At 45.4% G+C, this 18,746-nt stretch overlaps 1 protein-coding gene across 4 annotated transcripts in view; it reads right to left on the reverse strand.

The window, feature by feature from the left end:
• The window catches only part of ANKRD44 (ankyrin repeat domain 44), a 341,805-nt gene extending 326,476 nt beyond the window's left edge, over nucleotides 1-15,329 (reverse strand). For all 4 annotated transcript variants that reach the window (XM_055122139.1, XM_055122137.1, XM_055122138.1 and 1 more), the window contains exon 1: nucleotides 15,019-15,329. In XM_055122139.1, coding sequence (XP_054978114.1) covers nucleotides 15,019-15,045 — 27 coding nt within the window. In that variant the 5' untranslated portion in view covers nucleotides 15,046-15,329. The remainder of the gene's footprint in view (nucleotides 1-15,018) is intronic.
• Nucleotides 15,330-18,746: the final 3,417 nt, after the last annotated feature.

Genomic DNA, 18,746 nt, shown 5'->3' on the forward strand with positions numbered 1-18,746 from the left:
GGGGCTAGCCAGGTTTGATTTGACTTTGTAGATTCCAGGCTCTGGCCCAGCCTAGTCTTTGGGATGTAAATTTCAGGTGCTGTCTAGTTTGTAATTGACATGTAGATTTCTTGCTGCAGCCTGGCCTGGTCTTTGGGATGTAAATCCAAGTGCTTTCAGCCCAAAGAAGGCTTTGGTTTTGTTTTTGTATCTTCTTTCCGGGGGGCCTAGATTAAGGGCCTGCAGATACAAGAGAATTATGTTGCCTCAATGTTCTTCCTGTAAGATCTTTTGGTGCTTTTGGTGACGTCAATGTATTGCGCCCTTTGGAAGGGCCATGATGAATAAAAGGGGGTTCGGAGAGAAGGTGGGGCGCGCGGAAAGGATAGAGAGGATGGAGAGTGTATAGAGGGAAGACTGGAATAAACTGCAAGTGAGACCAACCATCATGGCTCCGTTCCTTCCTTCGCCTGCCACATCTTCGCCATCAACCTCCCCGGGGTGGGGGAAGCGGCCGGAGGCTACCGAACTCGGGTGGCGGGAGAGACAGCTGCTGCCCTAGACCCTGTGCCTGGCTCGGTGCGGTGAGGCGTCCTTCCCTCGCCCGCGCCTTTTCTTTTTATTTTTATACATGGCTCTTCAACAAATGGAAAGAATGACTTTTGTCCAGACATAAACTAATTCACTTATGTCTCCAGGACAGCACGTGTAAACGCTATCTCAAGTCAAGTAATGAACAGTACTTGAGTTGCTAATTAATACTTCTCCGACCAAATATGCATGTTGAATAGATCTGTCTTTTCCTTTCTGCCTTACTAACATGAAGACCGTGCTTTGGGAAATTCACAGCTCTTGAATTATCCGATAGAACGTGATGCCTCATTCCCATGGCCCGCTTTCCACCCCCACACCACCTCCATGGAGCCCTCAAGGACCAAGTGAACTCTCTCTGGCAAATGGAAGTCATTCCTAATAACTGCCCTTTTCTGGACTCCTATAGTTCCTAATCAGAACCCAAAAATGCACCTATACCTGGTTCAGTAACTGTTTCACCTGCTTTGTGCAGTCAATAAGTTACATGCCCTGCATCCAAGGCATCTCTACCACCACCTGAAGATCAAAGAAAAAAATAGCCTCTTGGGATATTGCACCTGTCTTAGGAAAACAGAAACTAAAGGCTAAAACCGAATACCCTAGGGGCTGGACGTAGGGCATTTGCCTTGCATGAGGCCAACCCGGGTTCAATTCCCAGTATCCCATATGGTTCCCTGGGATCCACCAGGAGTAATTTCTGAGTGCAAAGCCAGGAGCAACCTCTGTGCATCGCTGGGTGTGACCCAAAAAGAAAAAAATAAAAACGAATACTCTAGAGTCAAGCTCGGCCGGATGTGAGTCCCAGTCATGTGACCCTGAATAAAAGTTGTGATAAATAGTTCTTGTTTTCCTCATCTGTAAAATGGCAGCAGAGCCACTCTCACAGAGATGCTGTTAAGATAAGATGACTAAAGCAAGAGAACTGTCTTGCTTCTTTATCCCAATTCTATGTCCAGCTTCTTGATTTAAAAAGACATGACATTCTTTACTTTTGATAGCATAGAAATTTTACTCTCATTTTTGTTTTAAAGGAAATCTAACCTCCCTGTCACTGTCACTGCCTTACTAACTGTCATCCCGTTGCTCATCCATTTGCTCAAGCGGGCACCAGTAACGTCTCTCATTGTGAGACTTGTTGTTACTGGTTTTGGCATTCGAATACACCACGGGTGGGGGCCGGATCGATAGCACAGTGGGTAGGGCGTTTGCCTTGCACGCGGCCGACCCGGGTTCGATCCCCGGCATCCCATATGGTCCCCCAAGCACCGCCAGGAGTAATTTCTGAGTGCAAAGCCAGGAATAACCCCGAGCATCGCTGGGTGTGACCCAAAAAGCAAAAAAAAACAAAAAACAAAAAACGAATACACCACGGGTAGCTTGCCAGGCTCTGCCATGCGGGCGTGATATTCTCGGTAGCTTGCCAGGCTCTCTGAGAGGGGCAGAGGAATCGAACACCGGTTCGCCGAGAAATCCCAGTATAAACAGAAATCCCATTTATGAAAGTATATCCAGATATATGTCCAATTTTGTTACAGTGTCTCATTCATAAAAAGATTTGCAATGTACATATTTTATCCTTGTTTTTTTTTGGGGGGGGGGGGTTTCGGTCACATCCTGCTGTGCTCAGGGGTTACTCCTGGCTCTGCACTCAAAAGTCATTCCTGGGGCTGGAGTGATAGCACAGCGGGTAGGGCATTTGCCTTGCACGCGGCCGACTCGGGTTGGATCCCCGGCATCCCATATGGTCCCCCAAGCGCTGCCAGGAGTAATTCCTGAGTGCAAAGCCAGGAGTAACCCCTGTGCATTGCTGGGTGTGACCCAAAGAGCAAAAAAAAAAAAAGTCATTCCTGATGGTGCTCAGGGGACCATATAGAATGCCAAAGATTGAACCTGGGTTGGCCACATGCAAGGTAGGCACCTTACTCTCTGTACTATCGCTTCAGCCCCCTCATTTTTTTTTTAATTTTTACATTATTGTTTATAGCACCGGGAACTGAACAAGGTTTCACACCTGAAAGGCAAATGCTCTGCCACCAAGTCACCTCCTTGGTCCTTTCATTCACTTAACAAACATTTGTGGGGGCTGGAGAGATAGCACAGCGGGTGGGGCGTTTGCCTTGCACGCGGCCGACCCGGGTTCAAATCCCAGCATCCCATATGGTCCCCTGAGCATGGCCAGGGGTAATTCCTGAGTACAGAGCCAGGAGTGACCCCTGTGCATCGCCGGGTGTGACCCAAAAAGCAAAAAAAAAAAAAAAAAAACATTTGTGAACTTACTACATGCTATTATATTGCCAGTGCCGACCAACCCCCCCAAAAAAAACAAAAATCTATGTCTCATTAATTTGTATCTCTCCCATACCAAATATTGCTTTTTTTGTTTTACTTTGCAGTTGGGGGTAGCATCCAAGGCCTTAAGTTTGCAAGGCAAGTGCTCTACTGCTGAACTACAACCCAGCCTCTAGTTTAGGAAATTTTTTCAGTTAAAACATAATGGGAAGGGGCTGTCGAGATAGCACAGCGGGTAGGGCGTTTGCCTTACACGTGGCCGACCCAGGTTCGATTCCCAGCATTCCATATGGTCCCCTAAGCACCGCCAGGGGTAATTCCTGAGTGCAGAGCCAGGAGTAACCCCTGTGCACTGCCAGGTGTGACCCATAAAGCAATAATAATAATAATAATAATAATAATAATGGGAAAACAATCACTCTATGAGTGAAATGCAAACACAAAAGTTCATAAGTTTGTAACTGTACATCACAGTGATTCTCTAACAAAAATTTATTAAAAAAACATAATGGGAATGTATTCTAGGAGGGGCAAGGATTAGGAAAAGGAAGACAAGACATATGAAGAGGGCATTTTAAAGAGGGTGGTTGGAGAGGGACTCCCGTAAGGATCTGGGAGAGGCACTTCTTGCCTCTCACATCTTTCTAAGTAAATATCTTTCCATAAAAATTATTTTGCTTCTGGGGCTGGAGTCATAGCACAGCGGGTAGGGCGTTTGCCTTGCACACAGTCGACCCGGGTTCAAATCCCAGCATCCCATATGGTCCCCTGAGCACCGCCAGGGGTAATTCCTGAGTGCATGAGCCAGGAATGACCCCTGTGCATCGTCAAGTGTGACCCAAAAAGCAAAAAAAAAAAATTATTTTGCTTCTGAGGCTGGAGCAATAGCACAGCCACAGCGGGTAGGGCATTCGCCTTGCACACGGCCAACCCAGGTTCGATTCCCAGCATCCCATATGGTCCCCCAAGCATGGCCAGTAGTAATTCCTAAGTGCAAAGCCAGGAGTAACCCCTGTGCATCGATGGGTGTGACCCAAAAAAGCAAAACATAGAATTATTTTGCTTCACAAAAAAATCTCAATGATGGACCAAGCAGTGATCTGAGGAAATGTGGCAGCGGTAAGAGGCAGAATTATGCTGGCAGTGTCTACAGAACAATAAGAGCTAAGGAGGGAGAGAGCAAGAGCTTCCAAGAGTTAAGTCTATAAAACTGTTCATAGTGGCTGGGGAGGCAGGGGGCTACCAAGCAACTCTCAGGGGCCCTATGGAGCTATTCCTGGTGATAATTGGCCAGCTGAGACAGATGGTCCAATATTAGAGATCAATGATAGGGTGCAGTGCCATGCAGGGACCACCAGAGTCACCACAGCGTTGCTGGGGATGGGGAGAGGACTACATGGTGTTGGACATCAAACTGGGCTCTACACGTACAAAGCTTGTCCCCCTGACCCCTGTGCTATCTCCCCAGCCTTCACTAAATTTCTCTTACTTTATTTATTTTATTTTTTGGTGTTCAGGACAGAACCCAGACAAGTATTTTCTACCAGTGATCCACATCCCTGGCCCCATTCTGACACTTTTGACTTTTACTTCGTGTGAGAGGTGAAGTCTTTAAGCAGCCAATTAGCTTGGCCTGAGACTCATGAAGCCTGGGGCTCTGTTGTGAGTAGAGTTTAGGGCCCAGTTGGATAAGAAAGACAAGACAGAAGCTCACCATCTTTTTTATTATTATTTTAACAATATGGTATATTTAATTATAGTCAGTATGAGTGCATTAGATCTACAGAACATATTCATTATAGAAACTGTATGAATCCAGTTCATTTGGCCAGGTATAATAAAGTAGAGTGAAAAAGATTATATAATAGATGCTAATCTATTAAATGTATTGTTTAATAAAGATCTTTTAAAAAGAAATCCAAATTCTAATATTTTTCTCTTATTGGGGCAGAGGTAGGAGGTTTGGGTACCCTTGGCAGTGCTAAAGGGCTATATATGGGCAGTGCTGAGGACTAAACAGGGTTTGGCTATATGCAAGGCACTCGCCTTAATTGCTATATCTCTATAACACTGCAATATTTCTTTCCAAAAGTGAGTAAACCTTCTTGTTCACTTCTGGAGTACAGGATGGACAGGATGGACAAAGATACATAAATACACACACACACAGAGACACACACATTCATACATACAACTTTTGAAGAAGACTGGTTGCTAATAATTACTCAGTTGCTCTAAAGAAGTTGATGTGAATTTTACCCAGCTTCCCTGTATTATACTTTTCCTGTCCTCACTTCCCAACTTTCTCTTCACTTGCCAGTCTTAAACCCCTAAACAAGGGCATCTACAGACAGAGCATAGCTCCATGCACAGAGACTGCTAGTTCTGGTGGGATTCCCATCTTGACAAAGTTTGTGCTCAGTTCTCACTGCACCCAACTTCTATTTGGAAATTGCCATGTTAGTCCCAGACCTTAGAGGGGTCCAATCAAACAGGGCTGTCACTAGGAGAAGCAGGGTGATCAGTGAAGCTGAACCAATGAAAAAGCCATCTCTCTCCTCCAGCCCTACTCACGGCGGCCACACATAGGTCTGCAGAAGGCACAAGGAGAGTCTCAAAGGACCATACTGAGATGGCCCCTAGGGTTTACAGTCCCAAAGCCAAGATCCCATCCGAGAAGACACTCTAGAACACCTACCACCATACCTGGAAGAAGAAATCAGAAATTCAATGAAAAGCAAGAATCTTTCCAAGCCAGATTCCTTGACTTGAGAAGAAGGTGACCTCTTAGAACTTTAGTACTTGAAAATTTTTAGAGGATTCAAGGACTGGAAAGTAGGTAGAGTGCTTGTCTTGCATGCGGCCAACCCAGGTTCAATCCCCAATATCCACTATGGTCCTGTGGGCACTGCCAAGAGTGATCTCTGAGTGCAGAGCCAGGAATATCCCCTAAGCATCGCCAGCATGGCCCAAAACAAAAGAGAGAGAGAGAGAGAGAGAGAGAGAGAGAGAGAGAGAAGAAAAAAAGAAAGGAAAATTTTAGAGGGGTCAGAGAGATAACACAGCAAGTAAGGTGCTTGCCTTGCATACTACCAACCAGGTTTGCTCCCCAGAACCCCATATGGTCCATAAAGCCCTGCCAGGAGATTCCTGAATGCAGAGCTAGGAGTAACCCCTAAGTATTGCCAGGTGTGTCCCCAAGACAAAAATTTAAAAAGAGGGGGCTGGAGCGATAGCACAGCGGATAGGGCGTTTGCCTTGCACACGGCCGACCCAGGTTCGATTCCCAGCATCCCATATGGTCCTCTGAGCACCGCCAGGGGTAATTCCTGAGTGCAGAGCCAGGAGTAACCCTTGTGCATTGCCGGGTGTGACCCAAAAAGCAAAAAAAAAAAAAATTAAAAAGAGAAAGAAAAAAATTTTAGACAACTTTCCATCCACCCACTCCTGTTTTACAAATAAAAACTAAGACCAAAATTTGCCTGAAGCCTCACACCATTTGGAAAGGAACCATGAGTAACCACTAAATCTTGGGGCTCCCAGTTTAGTTCATTTTACAAAGCAAACTGAAGCAAAATAAAAGCAATTCAGTATTGAAACTTTAGAGGCAGGTTAGAACCGTGATTAAATTTTGCAAGCCTAGGTCTCAACTAATTTCTCCGGTAGCTCTGGAGGTTCCCGTGGGCAAAATGGTCTCCTGGTATTAGAAATGTCTTAGAAAACTACAGTAGGATAATTATGAGTCATGGGGTGGGCATGAGAGGATTATAAACACATAAAGAGCCAAGGGATACAAGATATTATTTTAATTTTAAAAATACAAGCATTATCTTAGTAAAGCTTCAAACAGGCCCAAAATGAACTGCATATTATTCACTTGATTCAATTTAGAGTACTAGACACATTTTCAGTTTTCAAAAGGGGAGACAAATGAAATTATCCTTCAGAGAAATGAATACACAAGTTAAGAATTAGAACCAGGAACCATTCATTTGAACTTCCTGAGCTACCAACTTTTTCACACACACAAACACTGATAAAAGAACATACTTACTGTTCCAATCTCTGATGGGACAGAAAGTAAATCGAATATTAGTGAGGACAGTACAGAAATCCTTAGTGCACCCAAGGACAGTAGAAAGAATCAAAGGTCAGGAGGATTAGTCCACAGTTGGAAGCCTACCTCAAGGGCTGGGGGAGGGCAGATGGGATAGAGAAGGGACCATTATTACACTGGTGATTGGAAGGGATCGCTCTGGATGGGAGATGTGTGCTGAAAGTGGGTAAAGGACCAAAAAGTTCCAAACATGATACTCTTTCAGTACCTGTATTGCAAACCATAATGCTCAAAAGGAGAGAGAGAGAGAGAGAGAGAGAGAGAGAGAGAGAGAGAGAGAGAAAGAGAGAAGAAAAGTGCCTATTATAGAGGCAGGCTGGGAGGTGGGATTGAGGGGGTGGGCAGGAGGGATAAGGGGATATTGGTGGTGGGAAATGTACACTGGTGGAGGGTTAGGTGTTGAAACATTGTATGACTGAAACCCTTTCAAGAAAGCTTTGTACTGTATCTCAAGGTGATTTGATTTTTTAAAAAAATTAAAAAGAAAAGAAATCATTAGTGAAAGCTATCATCAGTAAAATTAAAAAGCTTCAGAAAGGGAGGCACACAGCAGGATGCAGTTCCTAAATCACTGACATTCATTAAAACTCTCTTCTAAAACCCGAACTTAACTTATTTTGTTAGAGAGCTAAAATTGAAGTTCATCTGCAATTTACCCTCCATGACGATATCTGTGAAGTAGACAAGAGCAAAGACAATGCAAAGAGCACGCATGCCCCTCCAATAGAGAAGCTGAGTCACAGAGGAAAGGGTGGAGTCCAGGTACCTAGAAAGGCATCTGGTCCAACGTCTTCATTTCGAAGAGGAACCTGAGGTCCACAAAGGTTCATATGACTTGCTAAGGTTTGATTAATGCACATGCTCCTCCCCCTTATTTGAGACCCACTGCAGATATTGATAGTCCTTGTGTTTCCCCAACTTCAGCTGCAAGAGCTCCAACTTCTGAGAGATTATCCCATTTCTGCAACCCCTCCAGCATCTGGCCAGAACTGAGATTGGTAGAGATGATTTTCCAAATCTGGACTTGCATGAGGTCATAAAACAATCTCTGTAATACCAGCTCCAATATAAAGACGACTTGCATAGAAGTGACTTGTCAACTAGTCAAACTAGTTCACTGCTATTTATCAAGCCAAAGGTGAGTAAATGCCATCCATTAGCAGGGATCATGTTTACCTGGGACAGTCCCCATTCGTAACTGCTTCCAGGTTAATAGAGGTACTATTAGAATTAACATTAGTTTTATTAATAAAATATAATATTAACATTTCTCGATCTCAAAAGTGTTCCTGTTTGGAAAAAATTCATATGGTCATCCCAATTCAAATCCTAAATATCTAAAAACATTTATAATGTTTACTTATTTCATTTATGTTTAATGCATCATCTATCAGAGGAAAAAGTATGAACTAGTCACTAGGAATTTTTCTCATACAAAGGGACTTTCAAATACTAAACCCAAATAATCTTTGAAAAGTTTTCAGGTTCCAAATACTCCCATCATCCATTCTCTTTTGTATGTTGATCTTCAATTTCTTTGAGGAAAACAAAAAGAAACACATAGCTTACCCAAGTTTAAAAAACAAATGCTTATCAGATCTCTGTAGTAACTGCTTCTTTTTATTTTTTTTTTCTTTTTGGGTCACACCCGGCAATGCACAGGGGTTACCTCCTGGCTTTGCACTCAGGAGTTACTCCTGGCGGTGCTCAGGGGACCATATGGGATGCTGGGAATCGAACCCAGGTCGGCCTCATGCAAGGCAAACACCCTACCCCCTGTGCTATTGCTCCAGCCCCACTGCTTCTTTTTAAACTGCTTCATGATAGACTTTAGCCTAAAAAATTTCACACTGCAGGAGGCTGGAGAGCTAGTACAATGGGTGAGGTGCTGACCTTGCTCCTAGCCTTCCCAGGTTAGATCCCTGCATCCCCATACAACAACCCCAACTTCTGAGAGAGTATCCCATTTCTGAGATTATCCCAATACTGCCAAGAGTAATCCCTAAGCACCTCTGGGTGTTCACCCCCTCCAAAAAAATTTTACATTACATGAACCAGATAGTACAGGGCAAGAAGGCACTTGTCTCGTATGCCTTGGACCCCGGTTCAATTCCTGGCACCATACATAATCTCCTAAGCACTTCCAGGTATGACCCAAAAAACAAACCCCCAAAAATTAATTTTTAAAAAAGTTTTAAAGGGCCAAAGAGACAGTACAGTGGGTAGGGCTCTTTCCTTGCACACAGCTGAGCCCGATGTGATCCCAGCACCACATAATGGTCCCCCAAACATCCCCAGGAATAGTCCCTGAGTGTATAGCCAGAAGTAAGTCCTGAGCATCACCAGATATAGCACAAAACTTCCCTTCCAACCCACTGACCTCACCCCTACCCCAAAAAAGAAAAAGTTTAAAAATGAAAATTTTTTTTTAAAAAATGAAAAAATTCCCATTATATGTTGAATTGTAATCTTTTAAAAGATTGTTACTAGCATAAATAAGTGTGCCTGTTTTTTTAAGTTTATACTTATTCTGTTTAGAGTAAAAGAGGAAGTAAAAGCTGAAATCTTTTTTTAAAAAAAGTTTTCAATTAACCCCGAGCTAGACCTTATGTGCCACTGCTGGGTTCAAACTAGGGCAGTTAATCCCTTATTTAAGGAAAGCACAAAATCATTTTATTCGGAAACATCATTGGTCTAGCCTAGTGTTTTTCACATGGCCCACTATAGACATGGAGGATATTCCAAAGGGGCCACAGATAAAAATGCATAAATGGGGAGCACGGCACAAAACTAGAAGGTCAACTAATAGCACCCAGGAGCCACAGGAAGGAAATAGGTCGCCAAGTTTCAAAAGAGGTTGAGAAACTCGTAGACAACACAGATACTCGTTCTGTGTTGAAGATACACATGTAAAGCTAATTTTTTTTTTTTTAACCTAGCTATCCAGACAGAAGAGGTGGGCTAGAGAGACAGCTCGAGGACAGAGAGGCCCAGGTTCAACAATCCCTGAGCATAGGGCCCAAAGAAACCCCTGAGTATTGCTGGATTGTGATCTTTCAGAAAAAAAAAAAAAAGTCAAAAGTTAGTTCTAAATACAGAGACTTCTGATGGTTTTACTATCTGAATCTTTGTTGTCGTTGCTGCTTATCTAATTTTATGGGATTTCTACAATGACCAGAGATTGTGAAACAACACTTTTGACCAACAACTGAACTTCTGAGATGAACAATCTAGAAGCATTAAAACTGGTGTTATTACCCAGAATTGGGCTTTAGGTTTTTTTTTAATTTATTTGTTTGTTTACAGAAATTTGTAAGGCAGGGCAAATATAATTTGTCACATGAGTCAACTCCTTGTCATGAGTCTTCTTCTCTTCTTAAAATTCTGATGCCTATTCAAATCTCACTCTTAAATATGTCTATGCCCTCTTTTGCCCGGTCTGCATTAGACTCTCCATACATACACAATTTAAATTTCTTCCTTTCTCTTGAAAAAAAAAAAAAGTGACCATGAAAAAAAATCACTGAGCTACCAACTAGCACCACTCTATGGCATGGAGCAGTGAAGATGAACAGGATCTGCTTGCACTCCCCATGCCCCACCCAACATCCCCAACACCCCACCCCATGGGCCCAGATTGGGGCATGTGGAGTGCAGATCCCCCAGTGGCTTCTGGATAAATCAGCATTGGTTTCCAGTGTCCTGCATCCACACTCTGAATGTACAACATTGTAATGAGAACCGCGCCTGTGCAATCAGATGGCCCGGGTAGGATCATTTACTGGGTGTGTGACCTTGAACAAGCCAATTAGCCACTTTATTCCTGTTTTCTCATCTATAAAATGGAAATCCACCTACCTCCTGGGGTGACTGTGAGGATTAGGAAGATGATTCACTGAGAATGCCCAGCACATAGTAAGGGATAATAAATCGAAGTCAGTATGTCTCTGCCATGAAACCCCAAACCTCAAGTTCACACACCACCCTAGCCCATAACAACCAGACTATAGGGACTATAGCCCAACACAACCAGAGAAGAGTCCAAGAATAAAACCTCTTTAACCTTCTTCATTGATGCAGACAGGCCAAGAAGGTGGTGTTTACCACAGGGCCAAGATCTAAGGAGTGATCAAGGGTAGGGTCGGCTCAGTAATTCTGCAGCATGCTCCAGTTCCTCCACACTGGGTTAGAAATCCTGCTTTCCAAGTTACAGGATTCCAGGTTTCTTGCCACTGCCACAACTGGCAGCCACTGCCTTTGGCAAAGAGGTGAGTGACTAAGTGTGAGCTAGGACTTGGCAAAGGGACACCAAACCAGAAGGCCTCTAGGCAGGAAGCTCCAAAAAGAACCACCTGCTGAAACAGTTCGGTCTCCAGGCTATCTGTGAGGTGGAGTGGCATTGCCTGTCACCAGCAAATTTAGATAAGAACTGTGAAGGTGTCAAAGGCCCAAGAGAACTTAACAGCTAGCTGCATAATTAAAGGGAGTTGGGGGGCTGAGGGAGGGGGGATCAGGCTGACCATACACCACACACTTAAAAGTTAGATATGAGCACACACTACAATTATTGCCATGCTATCAGGTCTCATGATGTAAAAGATCTTGCAATAGGAAAAGGTGGCTGAACAGTCAATGATCAAAAATTAATTCAAAATCAACCGCAAAATGAACAGTTGTTTCTGGCAGTGCCTGCACATGTTCTATTTCCAGGGGGGACAAAAATGTATCAGAGTGGAAAAGGTTTAAGAAGCGTTTGACAAACAGAACCCCCCCCCTCAAATATTGTATACCAAAACACAGAGGGAGATGACCGTCTTCAGCCAAAACAGATCTGTATGTCATAGAATCTTTTCCCCCTAATTTAAGGATTCTTCCCTTTACTGAAAAATATATACCTCCTAATGTACATCTATGAGGAACTAATTATATTATTCTATTATTCAGTGGGTGAGTGTGAGTAGGAGGTGAGTGTAAGGGCAGGTGGAGGGACTGTTTGTTTTGGTTTTTGAGACACACCCAGTGATGCTCAGATTCAGTCCTGGAGATCCTGTCTGGGAGTGCTCAGGAAACTATATGAGGTACCCTGGATCAAACCTGGGTCATGCCAGGCAAGCACCCTACCACCTTTACTATCTCCCCAACCCTGCATCATTGCGTTCTGTACTGCCAAGAGGAAGCAACTAATCCTGGTTAACCTAGACTCTTTCTAGTGCATGCACAGAAAGTCCCTTGCCCTAAGAAACTCCTGCATCCTTGGCAATCCAGGATAAAAGGCCCCCCTAACACTGTAAGCAAAACAGATGTGTTAAGAGGAAAACTGAAAGGACCCAGTTACAAATGCAGAAGTGCTAAATGCCAAGTTTGTTTGTTTGTAGCAATAGTTCCCAGTTCCTTTTCATAGTAAGCGGGAATAAAAACTGAAAATCACACTTGCCTCTCCCTTCCTCCTTTCTTTTTTACTCTCCCAAACACAAAGGAAAGGGGGGTTTCCTTCTTGCATGACTGAGATGAGATGTCAGTAAGGACCAAGGGGCTCTTCCATCAACCCAAATGCTCCTCCTACATTGGCTGCTGTGGGCCGGGCAGGAGCTCTCAGTCCCAACTTCAGCCACGTTGAAAGATAAACATTAGACAGCTTGTGTGATTCAGGTTATCAGCAGCAGACACCTGTCCTCCAGCTCAAAAATCAGGAACAACAAAAAATAATAATCATAAAATCAAGATTCGAGTCACAAACTGAACACGAAAATGATAAGGAAGGAATTCAGGGACTGTGCTACAAAGCACTGAAGAGTTAGACACTCTTGCAAACTGCACAGGCCAAACAGCTTGGCTCCCTCCCCACCATGACAGGACAAAACTCCAGTGGCAGGGGGTGTAAGCCAACAGTTTTTTAAGTTTGTGGTAAGGTTACGAACGGGCGGCAGCTAAGAATTTCGTTTCAAACTGAAAAGGTAAGACTATATAAGGCAAGGAAGACCACACATGCTTCCTGGACCTGAAGCTACACGGAAACCACTGTTGCTCACTCTGCGCCACCCCACCCCGCCCAGACCACCTCCCCACCAGCCTGCCTCGGATAGACACTGCTGCAACACGAACTGGCAGTTTTAAATATGCTTGAACTTTAAACTTCTTGAACTCTCTTTTAATCCATCAGATGAACCCAAAGGAAAGCTAGCGAGTCTTCCTTTCTCCACGGCACTAGCAGGTGGCAGGTGGTTGAGGAGCAAGGCAAAGAAGGTTGAGATCATGTGTTCCCATCTTAAAAGAGAAACATCTCTTCATGTCCTGATCTGATAAGTACTGAAGAATAACTTTCTAAGACAAATAATAAATTTTTCACTAGTGTTGATCTCGATTGAGAAGAGGCTGCTTACTTCTTGCCCTTTCAAGACATCTAATACAAAGATGAAAGCATAACCTCTGGCAAAAAAGCATAGCACCTGGAAAGCAGGAGACAAGACATAGTTTGGACTCTCCGGGCCCACAGCTGTGGTCCCCAAGGAAGATGCTTTACTTCTCCACATCTATTCCTTCATTTTGGAAATGAGGGCTTGGGCTAAGACCAAGTGTTCCTTCCAACGCCAAAATTCTACCTGAATGCTTTTATGTAGGCAATGATTACTAGCAAGGCTCTTTCTACTTTGAAAATTTAGAAATTAACACACAAGTATAATAACAGTGTTCTGGTATTGGAGACAAGACCAGGGCAGACTAAAACTGGAAGACTTAAAATAAGCAAATGTCTTAACAGTTGGTGACGTCTGTGAGGGTTAAAGGGGGAGGGGCATCCTAATATCAATTTACACACACTTTTAAACGCTCTGGAACCCCTGGGAACAGTAGATTCATCACAATTACCAGCTGCTCCTCCTGCTAAATTTAGTGATAACATGATTTTTAATTATGATCTCTTCCTAACACTCCCCCCCCAAAAAAAAAGTTAAATACTTAAGGAAAACAAATTTAAAAACTACGTCTCAAAGCAGGAGAGCAATTCACTACAAATCATTGTGATTGCTTGCATTTAAGTCTCAGGATATGCTACTCGGATACTAATTAGTGACTGCCAGGAACCAGCTGCAAGAGAAGTTTTGAGCAGCTTCATACCAAGGGCTAGCAAGTTTGTCCGCCTGTGTCAAACTGACGATGGCCTTACCGGGTCCCAAACACAGGTTTATTTTTCCATGAATAAACAGCGGGGGCGGAGGCGGGGAAGCTGCTTCCTTTTTTTTTTTTTTTTTTTTTTTTAATCGTGGAAGGAGCTGCAAAGAGAGTTCTGTCATGCAACTTGGTTGCGCGCCCCTGTCGAGGTCCTCGGATCAGCAAAGTGCACAAAGGTGGGGTGTTTCCACTCCCAAGACCTGGCAGCCAGGACTGTCAACCGATTGGGCAAAGAACCTCTCGGCTCGCTGGGGCTCCGCCGCAGCCCTGCGCGGGGTCTCAGCCACGAAGGCAACAAAGCTGATGGGGAGCGACGGAGGGTGACCCACCACCGCGGCGGCGGGGAGCCCCCACAGCGCCGACTTCACCGCCTCCGGGGAGAGACGGAGCCCAGCCCATCTCTCCAGAGATCCCCGGCGCGCAACACACAGACACACAGACACACACACACACAGACACACACACACGCACACACACACACACGCACACACACAGAGCCTCTCGACTACGAAGAGGAAGTCAAGATGTCATGTCAAACGGAGAGAGACAGCGCGGGTCTGGGTCGGTTTCGGGCTAGGCCTGGGGAAGGGTCCCCCGGCAGCGATCCCTGCTCCCCTCCATCCTCCGTCATCCCGGCGCCCGCCCCCCTCCCCGCCCCAGCCCCGACCCCCGGCCCGGGCCGCGGCGACTGGCCGAGGAGCCCCGCGAGCCTCCCCTCCCCCGGGCCGCCCGCCCCTTCCCCAGCCCCGGGCGCAGTTCCGACGGCCCCGGGCGGGGACGGCGCGGGCGGCCGCGCACACCCCTCCCGCGGCCCCGGAGTAAACAGCGCGGCGCCGCACCCCTGCCCCGCCGGCGCCGCCGCCCCCTACTACCTGGTCGGTGAGTTTGAGCACGGCCATTCTTCCGCCGCTCCCCGCATCCAGGGCAGCGGTCCGCAGATGTCACGCCGGGCGCCGGGGAAGCGGAAGGGCTGGAGGGCGGGTGGGGGGTGGGGGGACGCGGAATCTGGCTCCCGATTTTGACAGCCCTCCCCCTGCTCGGCCGCCGCCCGCGAAGAGGCTGCCACTGGCGAGCGGGGTGTGCAGCCCGGCCCGCCCGCCGCTCCACAGGAAGTACGGGCTGCTGCCAGCCCGGCCGCCACTGACATCACCGCCGCCGCCGGCCCGACGCTGCCTCCTGCCGCCCGCCGCCCGCTCTCCGCACCTGCACGCCGCGCCGCCCACTAGCGCCCCGGCCGGCGTGCCGGGTTCGAGGCGCCCCTCGCCCTCGCGCCTCGGGCCGGCTCGCACAGCGCTCACAGCGAGCCCGAGCAGACACACCCCGGGCCGGGGGCCGAGAGAGGCTGCAGCTCAAATGCAGCCCGCCCCCCCCCCCCCCAATACACACACACACACACACACACACACACACACACACACACACACACACACAGCCCACCCCACAGATGGAACCTGGGCTCCAGGGTGGCTCCCACTGCCATCCTCCCCATCCCCAGTTCGAAATCAGATTACCCCCAGCACTCCAGATTTCCCCAGCTCACAAGGACCGTAATTCGGATGCTCTTTGTTTAATCAGAAATGGGGGGGTGGGGGGGTACGGTGTAGATTTGCTGGGTGGTTTTTTTTTTCCTTTAGTGACAGATACTTGGGGTGGGGAGAGTTCTGTCTGGCCCTGTTACCTAAAAGCCAGTGACACCCACCACTACCACCAGGGTTAAATTTAAACACCCTGGGTTTTGTTTTTTCTTTTGTTGGGTTTTATGTTTTGTAGGGTTTGGTTTTGTTTGTTTGGTTTTTGGTAGGGGGAGGGAGTAAAGATGTACTGGAATTGGGGAGGGAATAAAGACTGAGTGGAATTGCTGAAAAGGAAAAGAAAATGTTAATGGGTTTTCTTAGGGGTTTTTTTCCAACTAACTTACTCACTCATTTCTTCAAAATCTACCTACCATGCTTATAACAGAGAGGAGAGAGGCCAAAGAGATAAGATAGGTGGTAAAGTCACTGCCTTGCATTGCATGCAGCCGACCCCAGTTTGCTACCTAGCATTGCATGTGGTTCCTTAGAGCAGAGCCAAGGAACAACTCTTGAGCTGAGACAGGAATAACCCCAGAGTTTTCTGGGTGTGGTCCCTTCCCCTAGAAAATAAATAAACAGTATGGGATGCAAATACAATTGTAATATTCATGATCAGAGTCAATTGGTACTTTTAGAAATTGCAGCAAATATTTGACAACTATGTACCTACCGAGGGCCTACCAGATACTGTCTACAGTATGAAAGGGGTGAGGGGCATAAAGATCTGTGGGGGTGCCCAGCATAAGCTACATCATCACCAGTAATGAATGTAATTGCAAGCAGAGATAAGAGATCAAAGGCATAAGGGGAGGGGTGTGCTTCTAGGATTCACAAAAAAGGAATTGGACCAGACAGATGAGAAAGTGATAGGAGTTGAGATTGTAGGAGGGAAAGTGGGAAAGTGGAAGGGAGAGCACTCCCGGGCAGCCTGAGATACCTTGCAGTGCCCTCTGAAGCACAATAAAGAGTAGAGCGGAGCTAGAGTCAAGGTCAGGAGCAAACACCTTCCTTCCCTTGGTGCACAAACTTGACTTTCAGAGAACCCGGCAGATTCCATGTAATAAAGATTCCCCTGAGTGGCCCTAGGACTGCTGGACAGACTTCAGAAAGTCTAGGTAACCTGAACCATCAAAATTAAAAGTCAACCTTCTCACCCGGTTTCCACCCCCCACCGAGACTTTAGACACAGAGCCCTTTAGTCAGTCCCCTTGAAGAAGAATCTGGCAATGTGGCGCTAAAGTCTACTAATCTCCATCTAAACGAACCCCCCAAAACTAGCTGTCATTTACTAGGTTTACCATACACTGGGGAAAGAGAAATACCCAGTTTTTCAGGGATTACTACATAGTGTTCCTGAATTAATGCTAATTTCTAAAGAGCCAGAGCATGGCCGACTTGTGGCAGTCAGGTGGTAAATGGTCTTTTCACTTACATGTATTTTGCCGTGGGTCCAGAGGCTTGCCAAATCCACTCTGAGGTTATTGCCTCAGTTCTTGAATGTTAAAAAGTCATTTGCCTCAACTGGCAGGGTTCCCTGAATCACAGTGTAACAACTATTGTGGTAGAAAAGGCCAGGTATAAGCCTCTGGAATCCTCTTGCTCCCAGTATAGAATTACAAAAGCAACACTTGGTCCATGAAGAGATGAAATCAGAACCAACAGAGAAGACATGGATGAGACAGGAGCAGTGATACAATCACATTCTCATTTAACTACCCATTTGACCTGGGCAAGGCAGGTGAATCTTAAAGAATAATTATGAATTTTAAACTTAATCAAATGGTGAACCAATTACAATGATGACTCTATCTATGCTTCCCTTCTTGCAGCAAATAAGCACAGTCTCAGGCTCCTGGTCTGCATCTAGTGATGTGGCATATGCCTTTTCCAGTTTGAACCAAAAAATTGTTTTATAGGTGGTTGGGAAAATGGAGACAGGATGCAGACTTTTACTCTGCCACAATCTAGAGATAATTATTGCTGTATTAAAAACATCAAACTCATTGGACTAAACAAAAAAACATGAAATATGGCATCCTAATAAGACACATGCAAACTAGAGAAGGTGAAATAATGAACCCCTAAGAAAGTCACTGCTGTCGTACTGCTTCTGGGGGTCCAGTGGTCTGGAAGACTTCCTCCAAAGTGAAAAACATGAATGTGTGCAGATTCACCTTGTACCATTCACAACAAACAGTAAGGCACAATATTGGGGGGAATCTTTGGATTTTAGAAACAGTACCTGGCCCATTTAGGTAGCCGTAATGCTGGCTTTTTCTGTAAGGCATGATAAGAAGACTGAAACAGGACCAGAGAAATCCAAAAATACTTGAAGAGCAGTGACGAATTCTAGTAGAAGACAATGCTTCCTTCATTTTATGGCAAAGGAAATTTCTCTTCCAAAAGTAACAAGTCTCCATTCGAGTAAGTGGCTATGAGATAGTTCGTGCAATCTCAGTTGCCCGTTATGACTGTATGTCATCAGATCCCCCAACCCATAAGCTGAGCTTGCACAGAGCAGTCTCGTATCAAATAGAAATAATATTCAAGAATAGTGAGTTTGAACAGATCCAAAAACACAGATTTTTTTAACTTGCGACCCAGAGTCTTCTGATATTTACTGCCTGGGTTTTGTCTCCTCATCTTTAACCAGGTAACTAGTTCCTATAAAGTTCTCTGTGTACTGATACAAGCTGAAAATTATTTGTTCATTTGTTCTTGCATTAAGATTCTCATTGGGGATGTACCTGATGATAATACTGAAAGGAAATGTTCTCAAAGATTTCCAGCAGTGTTTTGATGTTTGCTTTGTTTGAACTGAGAGGTGACCAGGGCTCTCTATGTACACTCATTCATGGACTGTAACAGGTGGTTTTTCCTGTATTGTTGGCAACTTGGAAAGAAAAGAATTGGTGATGAGATTCATGGATGAACTTCTCAGAGAAGAGAAAAAGTATGAAGATCCATGTGCTCCATATGAATGCTCAGTAAGGGTGCAAAAGTGAACAGTAGAAATGACATCTCAC

The sequence above is a fragment of the Sorex araneus genome, chromosome X (genome assembly GCF_027595985.1).
Source record: "Sorex araneus isolate mSorAra2 chromosome X, mSorAra2.pri, whole genome shotgun sequence".
NCBI lineage: Eukaryota > Metazoa > Chordata > Mammalia > Eulipotyphla > Soricidae > Sorex > Sorex araneus.